At 36.8% G+C, this 19,939-nt stretch overlaps 1 protein-coding gene across 2 annotated transcripts; it reads left to right on the top strand.

Annotated features, from left to right (window-relative positions):
• Nucleotides 1–7,752: 7,752 nt before the first annotated feature.
• On the top strand, nt 7,753–12,993 carry LOC103331519 (chaperone protein dnaJ A6-like). 2 transcript variants are annotated; one of them, XM_008234148.2, is made up of 8 exons: nt 7,753–7,913; nt 9,525–9,701; nt 10,529–10,682; nt 10,821–10,959; nt 11,446–11,579; nt 11,667–11,809; nt 12,086–12,284; nt 12,360–12,993. In XM_008234148.2, exons 2-8 carry the CDS (start codon nt 9,552–9,554, stop codon nt 12,686–12,688), a joined length of 1,248 nt encoding a protein of 415 aa, XP_008232370.1. In that variant the 5' UTR covers nt 7,753–7,913; nt 9,525–9,551; the 3' UTR covers nt 12,689–12,993. The 2 variants fall into 2 exon arrangements, with proteins under 2 accessions (XP_008232370.1, XP_088907805.1); XM_089051679.1 differs by lacking the exon at nt 7,753–7,913 and adding an exon at nt 8,547–9,367.
• The last annotated feature ends 6,946 nt before the right edge of the window (nt 12,994–19,939 follow it).

Here is a 19,939-nt window from a genome sequence, read left to right as displayed (position 1 = left end):
GTCTCGAGGCGTAGAGCCAGCGGGTCACACACATCGACACGTCTTGGGCGTGGCCAAGTAGTCACTTTCGCCGACACGTCTCGGACGTAGGCCGCCAGGTCACTCTCATCGACACGTCTCGGACATAGGCCAAGCGGGCCACCCTCATTGACACGTCTGCGGGCGTAGGCAAAACATGCCTCAACCCGAGAAGCACTCAAGCGGTTCACAATACACTATGCAAATTGAAGTTGAAAAAATAAGCAAAAATTTCCTTAGTAAAGTGACCAAGCGGCCAAAGTTCAACAAAAGAAGGCGATCAGGCAAGACCAATTACTCTAAATGAAAGCGGACTACAAAAGCTAAAAAGAGATAAAGAAGTCTTCATCTATTCCGAGAGCATGCAGAGATCACGATGCTGCAGCACTTCAGCGTCTGTCGATCGACCACACTCTCAGCGCTCCACACTGATCCTCAGCGTCGCCCCACCTCCTTTTGAAGGAAGAAATGTTGCTTCCTTTGTTTTCAAAGAAAGACTTGAGAAAGCACCAAGATCGCCCGACACGGATTTGGTCAACATTTCGGCTACAGAGGATGGACTTGATAGAAATTGCGTCTTTAGCAGATCGACACGCCGCATCCCCTACAGGGCTAGATTTTTCAACCTTTGGATCAGCCGCTGAAGTTGCAGAAGGACCTTTCGTTCGGGCAGATGACTCTCTTGCTTTCCTAGCCTCCGCCAACCTCACTTCCAAAGGAATTTGCGACGTCGAATCAACTCCACGCTTGATTGCTCGTGACTCAACAGTTGAAACATGATGGTTAGATGGATGAGCGGTGCGCCAGATCGACTTCCAATCTTCGACTAGTACAAACGACTCGAATTTCAAAAAGGAGCATCCGCATCTCTTTGCCTCTCAACAAGTGAGCTAGATCGCGCACAGACTAATTTACGGAGCATATCACAATCTCCAAACTCATCAGGCTTGAGCTCTCGAAGACTTGACATCGCCTTCCTCTTTTAGGGAGTTTAGCAAAACACTCCTCATGTCCGCGAGAAGGCAGGATCATCAAGGCTCGAACCATCACTGCTTCCATCTATCGACATCCTTAGCGAGGCGGTCCACCAACTTTCTCCTGATGCGTCGCTCGTGCCGCCCGTGATCACCGCCCGACCAATCGTCTTTGGCGCCGATCCACGACGCGACAACCAGCCCTAGTCCTACCCAACTGGTCCTCGCCTTGAGAAAGAGAAGGCGAAGAAAAATTTACGTGCTCGACTTACTTTGGGATGCACGGCAACTCCTCTCTTCGACAAGCAGATACAAAATTCTCCAAGATCTTTCTCAAGCTAGAAAGTAGAGAAGTTAAGTTTGCAATGTAAGAAAGAGTGAAGAGAAGCCCTGTATTTGTATAAGTTGGACAACTCGGTCAAGAAGGAATGTAAGCTCATTCCTATTGGGAATCAACTCCAAGAACGTCCCTCGCCAATTAGTAATCCTATCTACAAAAAGCCCAGACACGCTTGGAGAGCCCGAAAAAATAATTTCATCTCCTACATGCCACACAAGCGCCATCTGGTGAGGGCATTTGTGGGAAGCAGATATTTTCGTCTCCAATCACAGCTAAGCCACGTGGAAAAGAAGATTATCTCTTTTAATTAATTAATTGAACCAGTTTATCTGGCCAATTAATTAATTGGGATAAATATCTTAATTAACATGATATTATCTTTATTTAATAAGATAATATCATTAATTAAGATATTATCCTAATAAAGAGAAGATAATGTCATTATCTCATATATTATCTCCATAAAAAGAGATAATATCATTTAATTAAATATTATCTCAGTCCGACTCGATCCCTACGAATTTGGGTAGAGAATAAACTCAGCATATTCTCTACGAAACCCTAGCCCCGAGGCTCCTATAAATAGATGACTTCATTCATCATTCAAGGTACATCTAAACCTACTCCTAATACCCGAGAAAAATACCCGAAGCTCTCTCTTTCTCCCTCTCCACTCTCCATATTTTCTCCACACGGCTCCGGCCACCACACACGGCTCCGGCCGCCCGGTTCACACCCTACATAAACACTACTCCGTACCCTTTGCTTAGCTATTGTTTTCCTACAAACACTCGAACTAACTTAGGCATCGGAGGGCCTTTGGCCAACACCCCCCGGGTGTGGTCTATTTACTCCAATCTGTTTTACTGGAATCGAGGAAGAGAGAGAAGGAAGATCGAAGGTTGAAGGATCTAGAAGCGAATATTCTCCCGTGAGATTATTTGCACGAACAATATACACACACGTTATGCATATGCTGAAAACGAACACCAATAACATAAAAAGTCTCCATTCATATAGTCAAATTAGATCTAAAAAGACTACAATTTCCGAAAAGTTCTTGCAATTTTGGCATCACCAAAGGAAAACCAAGACAAGGAACTGAAGAGAAAAAAGAAACTGGTCATAGAGCAATTCTCTGATGAATGCTTGCTACTCATATACTCGATTATGCCATGCATAAAATTTTGAAAGTTAAAGACTAATTAGTCAATTAATCAATGCTGGGTTGCGACGCCTGCCCCTGTCGAACCTCTTGCACCAAAGGGGCCTTCGATCAATTTTAAACTTCACTTGAACTTGGCCCCGGAGCACGATCGCCGGCATCAGAACTGAATTGAACACAACTTTTCCGAAGAGAGCATCCTCCCACGGGTGCGGGCAATGAACGTACACCCTCTCAACACATGAACCAAATCTCCTGCGCCCCATATCAAACTCATCAATTATACATAAATATATATGCAACCTCATATAGAACATAATTTTCCATATCTTAACAGATGGGAAGGAGACATATCAAACAAATCCAAGATCAAACTAATTTTACCAAACCCATAAATTATTTTTTGGGTTTCTTTGTAATAAAACCGTTTTTTATCAATAATATATCACATTCAACAAACAAATCCGGGAATTAAATTTTCCCATGAATCATTTTCTTCTGTAAGAAACCTTAACATAATTATCATAGTCAACAAAAAATTAATCCGTACTCTATTGTTCGGAAGAAAAAAAAACGATTAATCTACGAATCATACTTTTCTTACAAAGAAACCCGTGTAATATTTTTAAGAATTTATTGCAATAAACCATAAAATAATTATCACCCGAAAAAAAAACAATCAACCAAACTTTTCTTACACACACAAACACACACACACACACACAAGGATTTGAAAAAAACCCACAAGTCTAATAAACCCATACCAGAAAACACACTCAACAAACAACATGCAAAATTCATGGTCTTATTCCAACAGAGTAATGCTCACACAAATGCAATTAAATAAATAAATTATATCTATATCAAATATGAATCATGATTTTTATCTCTCTTATAATCATAAACTATTATACAATAATCTACTTACTCATTGAAGAAATCCATAATTTGGTCCTCAGTGAGCGGGAACCCATTGGAAAATGTGATATAGCAACACCTGTCATCTTCAGGTGCCTGATAGTAAAAAGGGTCCCACTCCGCCGCATAGGGGCTGAGATTGCTTTCAGTTACTGCTGATGATGAGTCGACGGATGCAACGCTTTCATTACTTTGATCAACAGACCCTTCAGGGCCAACCACAACCGCCTCTCCATCGGAAGAGCCAGCCTCCTGCTTCTGTTCCATTGAGAGAGAGAGAGAGAGAGAGAGAGAGAGAGAGATGTGTGTGTGTATGTTTGTCTGAGTGTTTGTGGGTCTGTGAGAGAGAAATTGGGAAGCCACAAGTTGGGGTAGAGTTATAAGATTTATATATAGGAAAGATGAGGAAGCAATGTGACTATACTCAAGAATTTAGGGTTTATATACATGGAAATGAAGGTTGTAGCCATGGAAGGGCAGGCGAGAATGAGTTGTAGGGGTGTATCGTTTAAAGGAAATATATTGGAAATTAGGGAATATATATGGGATATATGTTGTTTTTTAGAATGTTGGACTAGTCCTCTGAAAGAGTACTTCTTCTATATATTTTTGTTGACTGAGATTTTTCTAGAATTAGGTTTTTACTTCTTCAATCAAGCCTTTTGATATCTGTGAATTGTGGTACTAATTTATTAGAAGGGCTCATTTTAGAGGACGATATTGGCCATGAGCCGCCATACCATCTAGCAATGTCATTGTTCTTCCATTCTTATATAATAAAAACTATTTGTGATTGACCTAATGCTTACGTATCGAAAAACATAATAGTAAAGGTATGTTGTGAGTCTTTTCGCAGCGAAATAATGGATCTTGTTTCGCCATGGAAAAATAGTATATTATTTTTAATTATTCTACAAAATATTACTTCTTATATATGTTAAATTACTTCCATATATACTCATCTTAATGAAAAAAAATCCTTGAATAATTCATTAAGTCCCTACCTTTTAAAGATATATTTGAATTCTAATGATGAGTTTTAAAATATCTGCAACCTTGCCAATTATAGAATCCCTAGTTTCGTTGCCTTGGAAAAGGACATCATTAATTATGAAGTTTTTCTATATTGGGACATCAGCCAACAAATATAATTCGTGAACTCTCCTGGCAAATGATATACCTTATTAGTAAATTGAGCCTCTCATGTTTGGTAATACAGTATTGAGCTTAACTTGCTGCCTAACATGTCACACGTCTTTCCAAAAAAGAGTACGAGTCATTAAAGAAGCAGAAATGTCTTAATGCATAGCAATTAATGGGCAAATCCAAGGATTTTTTTTTTCTCCTTCACTTGATAAGTTGTCTCCGCTTGAATAAAGAATGTTTCAGATTTGATGTGCATGAATGCGGCTCACACAAAACATACAAAACATGTTCTTAGTGAGTTGGAGGATTTCAGAGGGACAAACCCACGACCTATTATTACCAACATTAATATTGTTCCCTACTTAACCACTTGCATATTCAGCAGTTGTTGAGTTGTACACAAGAGGTCTCGATGTAATTATTGATAAAACAATTTATTATATGTTGTACTTTACTTTGTCAAGTTTTCGATGTATGACTTATATTCTTCAACAATTCCACAACATTAGAATATTTACTTCAAAATTAACTTCTTGCGGGACATGAGTAAAGGAGATGTAATGAAAGGAACATGCCAATCTTTGAACATTCTTGATGAATAAAATACTTACAAATTTACTTATATACCCAATCTTAGATATAGTCTTATAAAGAAACCATATACCATTTAAAAACTATAAACACACCAAAAAAAAAAACCCTAAAAATCGACAGCAGTCAATTTTTTAAATTTAATAGCTATTTTTTAGTTTATTTGTGTGTAAAATACCTATATTGCCCTTGTACTATGGATTTGAGAGAGAAAAATCAAATTTGCCCAGATTTGTCCAAATCTACCAAAAAACCAAATTTGTCTAGATTTGCCCAAAAAACCAAATCGCCAAAAACCCAAATCTGCCAAAAACCCAAATCAGATTTATTTTCTCCTTTCTTGCTGGTGCTTTCTCGATGTTGGAGCAAGAGGAGCTTCCATTGAAGCTCAATCTCAGGTCCAACTATATTCTTCATCTCTCATCTACAATTTTCAATATTTCACCTTTGATTTCTTGTTCTAAAATCGTGCTTCTATTGAATTTTTTTTTTCCGGATTGTTTGGAACCTTGAACGAACCTCAATCAGATGCTCTTAGCTCTACTCTTTATCTTCGAGCTCTACTCCTCTTTCACCACATCATTGTCGTCATCATCGTCATCTTTATTGTCGTTGTCGTCGCTTGGTTTGGACTTGAGATTTTTTATCTTTTGCTTCAATTATGTGTTTCTCTTCAGATTTTAGTTGATTTTCGAAATGTATTTTAAGCTTTGATGATCGATTTATCCTTTGTTACTATTTCAGTTATAGATCTCATTTTTGTTTAACAATGTACTTCTATTACAGAGTATTAATAATGTACTTTTATGACATAATAATATTAACAATCTGGGCTCGGCTTGTTTTGAGTTGGTCTGGTTTGTTCTTTCTTCTTTGGTAGACATGTATTAGAAATAGCAACAAGACAAGCATTAATCAACATGACAGTAAACTAGCAGTGTTATTACCTTGGATTGGAACATTACAGGGGTAGATATGCATTAGAAATAGGATGTCATAGGAAATTAGCAGTGTTATTATACCATAGACTGGAACATTACAGGGGTAGACATGCATTAGAAATAAGATATCATAAGAAACTAGTAGTGTTATTATCCTAGAAATAAGATGTCATATGAAAATAGTAGTGTTATTACTCTAGACTGGAACATTACACGAGGTAGACATGCATTAGAAATAGGATGTCATATGAAACTAGTAGTGTTATTACCATAGATTGGAACATTACAGCCATTAATCAAAATGACAGTAAACTAGCAGTGTTATTACCATATACTGGAACATTATAGTCATTAATCAACATGACAATAAACTAGCAATGTTATTATCCTAGAGTGAAACATTACAAAATAGCAGTGTTATTACCTTATACTGGAACATTACATGGGTGTTTAGAAATAGGATGTCATAGGAAACTAGCAGTGTTATTATCTTAAACTAAAACATTACAGGGGTGAACATGAATTAAAAATAGGATATCATAGGAAACTAGTAGTGTGATTACCCTAGACTGGAACATTACATGAGTAGACATACATTAGAAATAAGATGTCATAGTAAACTAGCAGTGTTATTACCATAGACTAGAACATTACAACTATTAATTAATATGACAGTAAACTAGCAATGTTATTACCCAGGACTGGAACATTACAATCATTTAATCAACATGACAATAAATATGTGGAACATTATAATCATTGATCAACATGACACGTTATTGAAGCTATGGTTTTCAAGACATTTTGTTTGTAATGAATTATTTGGGGTTTTTTATAAAATTGGGTTGGGCTTGTTTTGAGTGCTATTTAAGTTTTTTGTGTTTGACTTCTTCTAAGTTGATCAATAGCAGTCACGTAATTTATAGGAACTTCAACACCAATTTCTTATGTAGTAAATGAGTTTTGGGTGTGTTTCTAAAGTGCATTCCATCATCCATGTGAGGTTTTTTAAAATAATTTCAGCCCCTATTTTGAGTGCATTAGTGAAGCTTCCTAAAACATTTCTATCAGATACTTGCTATACTATTTGCACATGCTAATCTCACAAAGACAAAACGAAACTTCAACGTCTGTCCGAGTTTGAGACACACCAATAAAATCTTGGTGCGGCTTTGCGCTGCTAGTTCTTTTTCATTTTATGGACATGGACAATGTGAGTGAAGGCCTGAAGCTTAAGCATTAAGGAAGACCCAAAAGGCGCCAAAGGCCCAGAAATAAAAAAGCAATCAAAACGACGTCGTAGCCACTTTTGAGCCGTCAAACACGACGCGACAGAGCCGCCACGGGCGTGTCCGTCCTTTCACACAAACAACGACTCACACGCACTCAAGAGATATCATATCTGCCGTCGGATCATCAAAACGAACGGCCGTGATCTGCAAAATACCACAGAAAAAAGAAAGAATGGGCCCACAAAAAAAATTATTATTTTCCAACCCATGGAAATTCAGTCACTTGGGTCCACTGACGTGGGCCAATCAGCTACCAGAAAAAACAACAACATCACCTGCAGGTAACTTTGAAAAGCTTCCGGCGCCTTTTGCCTTTCTCGATGGAAAGGCTATTTCCAGGCACATTTTGGCTACACGCACCAAAGCTTCAGCTCTGGAAATAGCAATTTTCTCTTGACTTATAGTCGTCGTAGCGCTATTGTGGGTAGAAGAAGAGACCTGAGGGAATCCACTGTCTCTCTTCTCTCACTGTCTCTCTTTCTACTTCTCAAAGACTGAAACTTTCTCTCTCTACAGACCTAGCAAAAGGTAATATCACTGCGTCTCTCTCTACTTATTTTCTGTTTGTTTTTTTTTTTCCATTTCTCATTGCTCTTTGATCTGTGATGCCGAGTTCTTTGTAGTTGTAGTTTTTGACTTTGTAGATTCATATGTAGTTGTAATTTTGTGGTAATTTTGTAGTTCTTGTGCAACGGATCAATTGCATGCCTGATGTATCAAAGTTTTGAGATTTATTGGGTGTACTTCAAAATCCATTTTTGGTATAAGATTTATGCTTGATCTGTTTCTTTTGGGTTATTAGCTATTGGGTCCTTTATTAGCAGTTTTTAGGGTCCGTCTGGTAAAGTTGTACAAAACTATTTTCGAAAAATGTTGTATTTTTAAGATGCATGTGTTTGGTACCAAAATCCGAAAACAGTTTCTTAAACACAAAAATAATGAAAGCATGTAAGGAAAATTCATCACAGTAAAGAAAAAGAAAATAAATGAAAATCAAGATGCATGTGTCTACTTTTGTTAGGTTATCTCAACTCTTGGATTAGGTGACACCTAATGCACCTTTATTGAAAAATCAGGTCTTTGCTAATTAAGATAGGAAAAAGGAATCTCATTGTAAACAAAAGCTCCATTTTGATGTAAGAGCAACAAGGGAGTTGCAGTAAATTCAACCAACAGCTTAGAATGGTGAAGTACACAGTTTCAGATTAACAAGTGAACTTTTTTTCTGGTCTGAATTCAAAAGGGCCTTTGCATGTTTTCCTGTGGGGCACTTTGACAGGAAAGTGGATGGAATTATGCTTTGGGCTGAGCTGAAAGAATAGTGTTGCATAGATGGAATGAGACCCTTTTGCTCGAATATTGAGTTTGGAGTGATGTGTGGGAAAATCTACAACAATATTGCCAAAGATGAAGAAAGAACAAGGCTACAGCGGGAGGGGGAGAGGGAGGGAGGGAGGGGGAGAGAGAGAGAGAGTCCTTATATCGTTTTCGAAATTTATATTTAGAGTTGTATCCGCGTTTTCAAATTGCCGTTTCTGATATTACTCAGCCAAACACATTTTACATGTCTTTGTTTTTTCATTTTCTTCAAGTGGCAGAACTGGACATAGAAAGGGGGTGCATTTTTCTTATATGGTAAGTAGATTGTGTGTATCATGGAGTTGGATGCACATCATACGTTTTAAATGCTTTATTATGTGGTTTGGTAGAGCAGACTTTGAGATTGTGTGAGTGGCTGAGCTTGGTGATGGTGGTGTCTGGAGTTCCAGAACTTATTATGATAACTATTGGAGCTAGGGGTAAATGTAACTTTGGTATTGACTAGGCAATGGGGTGCCTGTACTCTTGTTGAGTTGTGGACTGCCTGCAATCAGTATTGACTTGTGTTGGAGTACAAGCTTCTCTGTGCAATGCATTTATATGTTGCGCTTGTATTCTTTCACATCTTGTATACATGTGGCCATTTCCTTGCACATCTAATGGTATGCTTGTGTGGCTATCTATATCTTTGGGTTTTACGACTGGTTGGAACCATCTTCAGTTACTTATTCTGAATTCCTGTACATAATATAGTTCCCAATTTGGAGTTGACCCTTATATATTTGTGGAGTTTAATTTTCAAATTGTCTCCTGATGCAGTAGCAGCAGTATTGAAGTGCTACAATCATGTTTGGCCATGCTTCAAGGAAGAGTGATAACACTAAGTATTATGGGGTTCTTGGTGTTTCAAAAAATTCAAGTGCAGACGAGCTCAAGAAGGCATATAAGAAAGCTGCTATCAAGAATCATCCAGACAAAGGTGGAGATCCTGAGAAGGTAGGCCAAAACACTTCCTCTTTCTTTGTTTTGTGTCATATATGCATGTGACATATTGCCATGTGGAGGCACTATTGGATGCTGTTGTGTGGAACCAAAATTGCCCTATTGAGGATCCCATATTTGGCACAAATATGTGGCCTAGACCACCTTCATGGGCTTGGTGTCAGGTGACATAAGGCTTGACATGTTGATTTGTTTATAAATGGATGTGGTATCTTGAAATCCGTCAAAATTATACAACATTTTCTCAAAGCTTCACCTGATTTTCTTTGTTGTTTTCAAAGAAAAGGGTATTCTTCATTACATTTTTTTTTTGTTATTGAGCAATTGTTATCCACAATCTTTCTAATTATTTATTAATGTATGGAATGAAAAACTTGTTGTGATTGGTTTTTTCTTTTTTTGTTTCGATGAATCCTTGACAAATTAAAATTTTATTGTCTTTGATTTGGGGATACCTTTATACAACTAAAACATTTTTGTCTTGACCTGTGGGCTAAATTTATGGAAAAATTGTCTGTGTGTTCAAATTGATAGTTACCTTTTCCATCTCAAGAACTGGTTTGTTGGCAACTTATTATGTCTTTATGGGAGATGCTCTGGTGGCCAATCTATTGACTCTCAATCTTCTATTCCATTAGTTTTGCAGTCTATGATTTGAACATGTAACTTTCAAGTCAAGGGTTTTAAGTGATCAGCTACTTCAGAAATATTACTTCTTATGCTTCATAACAGATATTGGCGTCAGTTTTGATCTTGTGCTCTTTTTTTTAGTGTAATTATTTCTCCTTAGTTTTACCTTATTCTGCTTGATCGTGAATCAGTTCAAGGAATTAGCTCAAGCTTATGAAGTTCTCAGTGATCCAGAAAAGAGAGAAATCTATGACCAATATGGTGAAGATGGTCTTAAAGAGGGAGCGGGAGGTGGTAGTACCTCACATAATCCATTTGATTTATTTGAAGCATTTCTGAATCCCCGTGAGTGCTAGCTCAATGATTTCTACTCATTGACCTTTTATCTTTGGTATATATATATATATATATATATATTTTCCTTATTATCTTGTGAACATGTTATTTTATGATTATTGTGTTGTGGATGTTCTGATTTTGCAGGCTATCGTTCACATGTAAGGAGGCAGAAGCAAGGTGAAGATGTGGTGCATACCTTAAGGGTTTCTTTGGAGGACTTGTATAATGGAACAACAAAGAAACTCTCTCTCTCTAGGAATATTTTGTGTCTGAAATGTAAAGGGTATGCCTGCCACTCTGTTTACCTGTATTTAACAAAGAAACTCTCTCTCTCTCTGAATATTTTGTGGCTTAATTACAGTCATGTGATGTTCTTTACTGTTTTTTGTTTAATCTGATTGCTACCCTCAACAAGCATTTTTCTTGGGGAACCTTGTGTGTTAAACTCAGTACTCTCAACTTCCAGCTGTTCTTATGTTTAAGAATATGATGGTCTCACATTTGTTACATCTTGTGCAATCTCTGGTCCCAATTGCACACAGGATGCTAGCATACACAGAACAAGTGCATAACCGAAAAAATGGCATTCACTGGACAATAGTTGCCAACAATTTATAGTATAAGTAAGGTACCTTGGCTGTGTCTTATCAGTTAGATATGCAAAGTTGACTTTATCAACAAGAACAGATACTGCTTTTACAGGAATAAACTAGTTCTTTATGGAGTTGGGCATGACTAGGGTGTTTAACCTACTTCCCTTAATTTTCAGGAAAGGCTCAAAGAGCGGAACATCAGGGAGATGTTATGGATGCCAGGGTACTGGAATGAAGATTACAACACGGTCGATTGGATTGGGAATGATTCAACAGATGCAACAGGTCTGCCCTGAATGCCAAGGCTCAGGTATTTAACTGAAGGGCATGTTTTGTTTGTCTCACTTTAGCTTTATGTTTTGTTTTTGTCCTTAAAAGACATCTGTCAATGTCACAGGTGAGGTCATCAGTGAGAGAGATAAGTGCCCACCGTGCAAAGGGAACAAGGTTACTCAGGAAAAGAAGGTTATGGATGTGCATGTGGAGAAAGGGATGGAGCATGGCCAGAAAATTGTGTTTGAGGGACAGGCTGATGAAGCTGTAAGTTAGATTTTTCATATCCAAAGTTCTAAATTCATCCTGCTCCTTGTGGTTTGAGCATTCTGTCATCTTCATTGAAAGAGGTGGCAGCATTATGTGTTTGACCAGTTTAGTCTCTTTCTTGTCATTCAACTTCAGTCTTCCGATAAAGCTTTGTCTTCAAAACAGCATTATGTCTTTGACCATTTTAATTTCCTGCCTTAAATTTCTAATGTTTCTTTAATATTTTTCTTGGGTGAAATTTTTGTTTATTAATTTGTTATATATTGTATGCAGCCGGATACAATTACAGGAGACATTGTTTTCGTATTGCAACTCAAGGAGCATGCCAAATTCAAGCGAAAGCTTGATGATCTTTACGTAGAGCACACTCTCAATTTGACTGCGGCCCTTTGTGGGTTTCAGTTTGTGTTGACCCATCTTGATGGCAGGCAGCTTCTGGTCAAATCAAATCCTGGGGAAGTCATCAAGCCTGGTAATTTCCCTTGCCTTATTATATGCATGGCTTGAATATTGTCATTCAGGGATCATCTAATTTTTTCGAATGCAGGTCAATCAAAAGCTATCAATGACGAGGGCATGCCACATTACCAGAGGCCATTCATGAAGGGCAACCTTTTCATCCATTTCAATGTAGAGTTTCCAGACTCTGGGATTCTTTCTCCTGATCAATCCCGAAATTTACAGACAGTACTATCCCCCAAGCCAAGCAAGCGTTTGACTGACATGGAGCTGGATGAGTGTGAAGAAACCACCATGCATGATGTCAACATTGAGGATGAGATGAGACGTAAACCAAGACAGCAGTATCGGGAGGCATATGATGAAGATGATGACGACGATGAGCCAATGCCACGGGTGCAATGCGCCCAGCAGTGAGGCAGTCTCTGTTTCGTCAGTCTTATCCGTCTTATGGGGCAACTATGGTTTTGCTTATGCTGCTGATTTTGTGGTTTAAGATGCTTTATAGGCTCCTAGTGTTTATTTTTTCCTCTTGATATTTTTTTACTTATTCTGTGTTCCTTATAGTTAGAAACATTCTAAAGTTTGATTGGGTTGAGTTGTTAGAATCGATTCAAGTTATATTGCTTTTGGTTTTTTTCCTCCTAGTGGTACCCAAAATGTTTCAACGAATGCTTGAGTTGATGTTATATTTCTATTAGAGACAGTATCATTTGCCTTCAGATTGACTAAGGTATGATCATTTATTAGCTACACGAATGCCTGGGTTGATATATTTATATTACAGATAAAAATAGGAATCAAACAAAAAATCTCGGCTGCTGAAGTTACATGCTTGTTACACAATATATTAAATATATATATATATATATATATATCTAAGCGAAAATTCTATTTAAAAAAAATATGGGTCTGTAAGAGCATTCACAATGGATTCTCTAAATTATCTTCTTAGACAATTTTAGAGAGAAACTGGAAAAATACAACTCCAAATATGCTTCCTATCCATCTTCTAAAATAGGGAGATCTCTAAGAGTTCATAAATCCGAGGAGAAAGAAATGGCTTCTAGTGGCTCCCTATAATTTAATGCTGCTTTATTTAATGAGTATTTCAAATATTTAATTAATGCTAACTATTTTTATATTATTTTTTAATAGAGATGGACTAATTAAAAAGAATAATACCAGTCTTACCACATTTTTTATACCACAATTTTATACCACATGATGTGGCAGCTGATGTGTATATACTACATCATGTAAAATACTAGTTTTTATTTTTCTAATTTTATTTATTAAAATACACTTCATTCATTTAATTGATGTGGCATATGATATGGATATGGCACATCATGTGGTATAGAAATGTGAGATAATAATGTGGTAAGTGTAGCATTACTCAATTAAAAAAGAGTTATAACATTTATGACTCCCAAAACTAGAGAGTATGATTGAAGTTTAAATTTTATAGAGAGCTCTTAAAATAACTTTTATATGTTTTTAGCTAAAATTTAACTACAAAATAGAGAGCATGATTGTGCAGCAAATTTTAGAGTAAATAACAATATTGCGTAAATAAATTTTTCTTTAAAGAAACTCATCAAGTTGGATTTGGGAACTTATGAACCAAGAAATTCCTACTACATATTGGTTTCTATTTTTCTTGTTTAAAAAAAAAAAAGAAGAAAAAAAGCTGTCACTTGTCAATCGGATTTGGAGACTTGTAAACCAAGAAATCCTAGTCCTAATCCTAATCCAAATCCCAATTCTAATTCTAATCGCATTTGGTTTAGATTCTGAAGTCTCTTCCCTATATATACATAGGTCTCTTTAGAATAAAAACCCAATCTTATTTCTCTTCTTGTCGAGTTCGATCTTCTAAGGCTTCTCGGTGTTCAATTTTTTTGTTTTGTTGTTTTGCTTCTATATCCATGGCTTCCAACAATGAAATTAGAAAACCAATCGAGTCACTGATAATGCCTTCCATATCCCCCCTTGAGTTTTTCCTCTTCACCAAACCAAAATCCGATTGGTACGAAAATATGGATGATGATTATTATTTTGAGGAGGAGAAGGAGTATGATGATGATGATGATGATGAAGATGGTGTTTCCTCACTCCTTAACCAATTTGATCAACTTTTCATGAAAAGAAAGCCTTCAAATAATTCATGTACAACCCATGTACATGACAGCCCCAAAAGCGATGATTATACTGTGTCTCTAGATGGTTTAAATCCAACCCTTCATCAACATCAAGATGATGAGTCCTATTTTACAGAGCCATTGTCCCCACCAAGATCTGCATCATACTTTGAGTGCAACATGTGCATGAAAATGGCAAGAGAGCCAGTTGTGACTGCTTGTGGGCATTTGTATTGCAGGCCTTGTTTGTACAGTTACAGCTCTCAAAAGGAGGAGTGTCTTGTCTGCAAGAGTAAAGTGTTTAATTCTTTGATCACTCCTATTTACAACTGCAGAGACCTCAACTCTGGCTTCAATGTGCCACCAAGAACAAGTTCAAGAGCCCAGCAAGCCATCTCACGTATCAAGCAATGGCAAAATAAAGATTTCTCTGTCGAAGAAGGTCATCAAATAGTGGGGGAATTAATATCCCATTTGCAAGTCTTGGCTGAAGAGCGTCTCGTTCCTCGATCTGTTTATCATTCTGGACTTGTCTCAGCTCAAGAATTCAAACAAGCTGCAGATAAGTGGGAGACAATGCGTACCTCTATTGAACATCTACAGAAAAGCAGATCTCAGTGTTCTGCTCAAAACTTAGAATTGCAAGGTCTGAGAAACCAAGCTCAAGAGGTAGAGGCTCAGATTGCTAAACTGCAAACAGACCTCAAAACTATCAGAAATAAGGAAAAAGAGGTGCATCTTCAACTTCAAACCAATCTCAAAAAATCCTGGGAGCTACAAAAACAGATCACCACCACTGCTCAACCCAGATTAGAAAAATCGTATGTTACTATCTTGAAGGGTTCAACACTCCGGGCAGATATGGATGCCAAATTTAAATTCCTCAAAGTCATCTTGACTGGTCTTGTACTGTAATCTTGATATAAGAGCATCTACAATGGACTCTCTATAATTTAATTTAATGTTGTTCTGTTTGATGTATATTTTAAACTTTTAATTAATACTTTTTTTTTTTTTTTTTTATAGAGATGGAGCAATTATATTGAATCAAAAAATAATTATAGTATTTATGACTTTTGACTGGAGTATGATTGGAGTTCAAATTTTATAGAGAGCTCCTAAAATAACTTTTGTGTGTTCTAGCTATATTTTTAACTAAAAAATAGAGAGCATGATTGTAGACGCTCTAATCCAATGAAATATGAAATTTATTGTCTTTCTGCCTTAACCACAACTTGGTTTCTTGCATTGATGAAAAGAGTTACTTAACAACCATATGTATGGCTTAAGCAATATTAACTGCCTGTTTGGTGTTGATTATTTGAGGTGATAAGTGATTTTAAAAAAAATTTGGGTCTAACAGTGTGTTGAGCAAGATTCTTCACATGATATTAGATTTTTATTTAATAAATAAAAAACATAGCAGTGAAGGGAAAAATAGAAGCAAAAGGGCCTAGACTTGGCAATATCATACACGACACGATAACACGACACGAATTAGCAAAAAAAATTCAGTACTCGGGTTCATGTTATCATGTCGTGTTGCTATCGTGTCGTGTCGTGTAAATTCGCGAATACCCGTTAACCCGTTAAGCTCAGGTGCATTTTTGTAAATTTATCTCTTTCTTTTTTCTTTTTTTTTCTTCTTCCCTTTCTTCTCTTTTGTTTCTTCCACCCCCATTCCACCGATTCTCTCACTACCCCATCTCTCTCTCTCTCTTCAAAACCCAGCAACCTGCGTTCTTCTTCTCTCAACTTGAGAGTCTTAAGCAGCCACCACACCACCCAACCACCATGAGCCATCCCAGCCACCTCCCCCTTCTGTCTCCCTCCCTCACCGATCAATCCTTATCCCACCTATTCCCTCACCTTCTCCGATGACTCTTCCTCCCCCTTGGAGCTTGTCTATGGCTTATGTTGATTTTTTTTTTTGGGCATTGGTTGATTTTTTAATTGTCTAAAATTTATGTTTTTGTTTAAAATTTTTTTTAATTCTTAACGGATTATCGTGTGATTCGCGAATCGTTGTTCATGTTCAACATTTTCAACCCCTTTTCTTATCGTGTCGTGTCGTGTCAACCCGTTAAGAAAAACAGATTCACACGAAAACGACACGAACATTGATAAAACGACACGAATGCCAGGTCCGCCTATTCATCACATCACTCCTTATCTTCTCAAATGTTTGATCTTCAGAGTTGAAGGCTTAACAACGCTATCTGATGTTCCTGTGACCAATTATATGTATATAAAAAGTCCAGAATTTGGTCTGTCCAGCACAAGTAATGGTCCAAGTCTCAAGTGGCATATCACATTCTAGGTTTATCCTGTGACCCTTGCATTGCAACTCAATCAAACTAGAGACTTACCTCTCAATGCATCGAATTTTGATCCATATCTAATTCGAATATGAAAATAATTTATTTAACAAATTCAATCGGATAATAATTCAGTTTTATTTAAAATAAAATAAATTAATTTAGAGTAAATTGTTGTGTACAACTCCGAACTAGGATCCCAATCTAACTTAATCCCCTGAACTAGAAAGTAAGCAAATTTAACAACTGAATTAATTAAATGGTAAATTTAGCAAACTAGAATAAGATTACTAATAAAACTAGAATAAGATTTGTGTGAATTTCATCTAATTTTCCATTAATTAAAAGGATAAACTTGTAATTTCGAGTAAAATAAATCAAACAAAAAGGAAATAAAAAATAATTAATAAGAAAACTAGAATAAGATTTAAATAAATTTAATATAAATAATAATAAAAAGCCCCATCCAGCAAGAAGCCAGAACAATCAGCGTCAATGGAGGTGTGTCTCTGAGAGGGAGCTAGATTGAAGCTTTGTCTGTAACATATACCTTGGCTGCCTCCCCACACCCTCCAAATGAAAATTAAAATGAACCAAAATATTCCACCACCCCTGTTGTATTTTTTGCAGACCAGGTTTTTTCAATGAAATTTCTAAAGGTTTCGAAAAAAAAAACAAAATAATGATAGTTGGATTCTTGGTTTTGGTGGTGGTGGGCTTGATGGATCTGTGCGTGAATGTTAGTTGGGAGTGGATTTTATTATATTACGGTCTGCATGTGTTTAGAAATATATATAAATGGAGAGAGAGAGAGAGAGAGAGAGAGAGAGAGATATGGAAAGTAAAGAAAAGGGTGTGGTAAGCGAAAGAAAAAAGCAAGAAGGATCATCAATGGTGAAAAACTTGAAACACGGTGTATTGGTAGGGAAAATAGGAGGGCTTTGTAGAACGCCACAGCCAATTTGGAGACTTGACGAGTGTTACTATCAGCAAAACAACAACAACAACAAACTCTGCTATAAATTTCTCCCACAACTCTTCAGAATTTCATCCAGTTTTGGGATTAGACGATAATTCTTCGGAATTTTAAGACGATGATGGATCTGGGTAGGGGGTGGTGGCTGGGAGGGTAGTACAGTTTACTTAGTATCGCCGAACGGCTAAACGTTTAACATATTCTATTTATACAGTATAGCCGGGCGGCTATACGTTTAGAATATTCTATTTATAGCCGAACGGCCATACTTTTTTAACATATTCTATTTATATAGTCCCGCCCCCCGGCTATACTGTTAGATATTCTATTTATATCGTATAGCCATCCGGCTATACTGTTAGATATTCTGTTTATAGAGTCTAGCCGGACGGCTAAACCTTTAACATATTCTATATAGCCGTTCGGCTATACCATTTGAGATATTTTATTTATACACTATCGCCGCCCGGCTCTACTGTTAAATATTTTATTTATAAGGTATAGCCGCGCGGCTATACCTTAGCATGTTCTATTCATAGAGTATAGCCGCGCGGCTATACATTTCAACATATTCAATTTCTTCATCCGAGTGTGTAGTCCAACCAAATTCTCTCTCGCCCTCTCTCTCTCTCTCTCTCAAATTCCAAGAAAATGGCGAAAGATGAACGTAAGGTGTTGTTGGTATTACTAAATAAATGGGCTAGGCGTGTTAGAATTCAGACTATGATCTGAATTATTACTTGCATTCTACAACTGCTACTGAATGAGCAGAGGTTTCAGAGAGATTTTCAGAGTGAGAGAGAGCTTGAGGAAGGAGCAAAAAAGATGAATCTGTTATTCTCTCATGCACACACTGTGCACTCATAACAGCTGGAATAAGATATTCCAAATTACATCATCCAAATCTAGCCATCCATTCTTCTAGTATAAGATTACATCTTAGCTCTCCACTTGAACTGTAATCTAAGGGCTCACATTTAAATCTGTAAATTTAAACTAAATACAAAACAATATCAGCTAAAACACTTATATTTCAACAGGGCAAGCTAAGCAGTTGCTAGGAGGTCACTAGGCGGGCGTTAGGCAGTCTAGGCAGGTGCTAGCGCCTAGAAAAAAAAAATCCATTTGGAAACTCCAAGGTTAGGGACGAGATGACGATGTGCTATGACAGAGAAAGGGATATATATATATATATATATATACAGAGAGCTTCCATTGAGAGATCCCTCAAATAAGCTTATTTGAGGGACACCCCTTGTAGGGCCCACTCTGGATTATATTTCACTAATCCAAACCGTCTATTTTGTAGATATACATTCAAAGATATATATACAAAAAATCACTTGAATCCGATATCATTTGACCATTCAATTGAGTTATTGAAATTTTAGTACTTTCTTGAAACACCGTGTTCATTAATTTTGTATGACACAATTGGATGTCGAAACAGTTTCCGATTTGTCTAATTTTTTGTAAGGATGATCTATGAATGAAGACCTAAAATATAGATGGTTTGGATCATTGGAAAAAAAAATATAGAGTGCCCTAAAGGGTATCCTTCAAATAAAATTATTTGAGGGATCCCTCAATAGAAGGGGACTGTATATATACATACATATATATATATATATATAAGGATTGAAGAAGAGAGGTCGCCAGTTATGTCTGAGCGAGAGATAGGGGCTAGAAGACGGCTCGTGTTCCAATGAATTCAAGGAGATCCATTTTGTCTCGTAGTCATTTTATAGCGTATAGCCGCACGGCTATACTTTTAAATATTCCATTTACATGGTACAGCCGCACGGCTATACCTTCGACATATTATATTTAACGTATAGCCGCGCGGCTGAACTCTATTTATGCACCACATGTCAAAAGAAGTCTATTTAAAACGAAAAATTTACAACACCGGAGTGTATATATATATATATATATATATATTATGGGATCCTTTTTTCTTTAAATTTTTTCTCCGATTTTTATTTATCGATAAGAGTAGTTTATAACATTATTCATTACTATCTGGCTTGGATAAAAACCGATTCAAGTAGTTAATGGCAAGGTATGGTATGAAAGGGTCAAGGTTGCAAGAATATTGTGCCTTGTAAATTATGAGAAGTTTAGACCAATATGCAAGAAGAGAGAAATTAACTGAAGAAACAGAGCTCACAAGTTTCTTTTCTATTTCATTTTTTACCTGTAAAACAAGAGAAATGGCTTCTAAGGCAAA

The sequence above is a fragment of the Prunus mume genome, linkage group LG5 (genome assembly GCF_029339155.1).
Source record: "Prunus mume cultivar Tortuosa linkage group LG5, ASM2933915v1, whole genome shotgun sequence".
Classification (NCBI taxonomy): domain Eukaryota; kingdom Viridiplantae; phylum Streptophyta; class Magnoliopsida; order Rosales; family Rosaceae; genus Prunus; species Prunus mume.
This window is presented reverse-complemented; position numbering and strand designations above follow the sequence as displayed.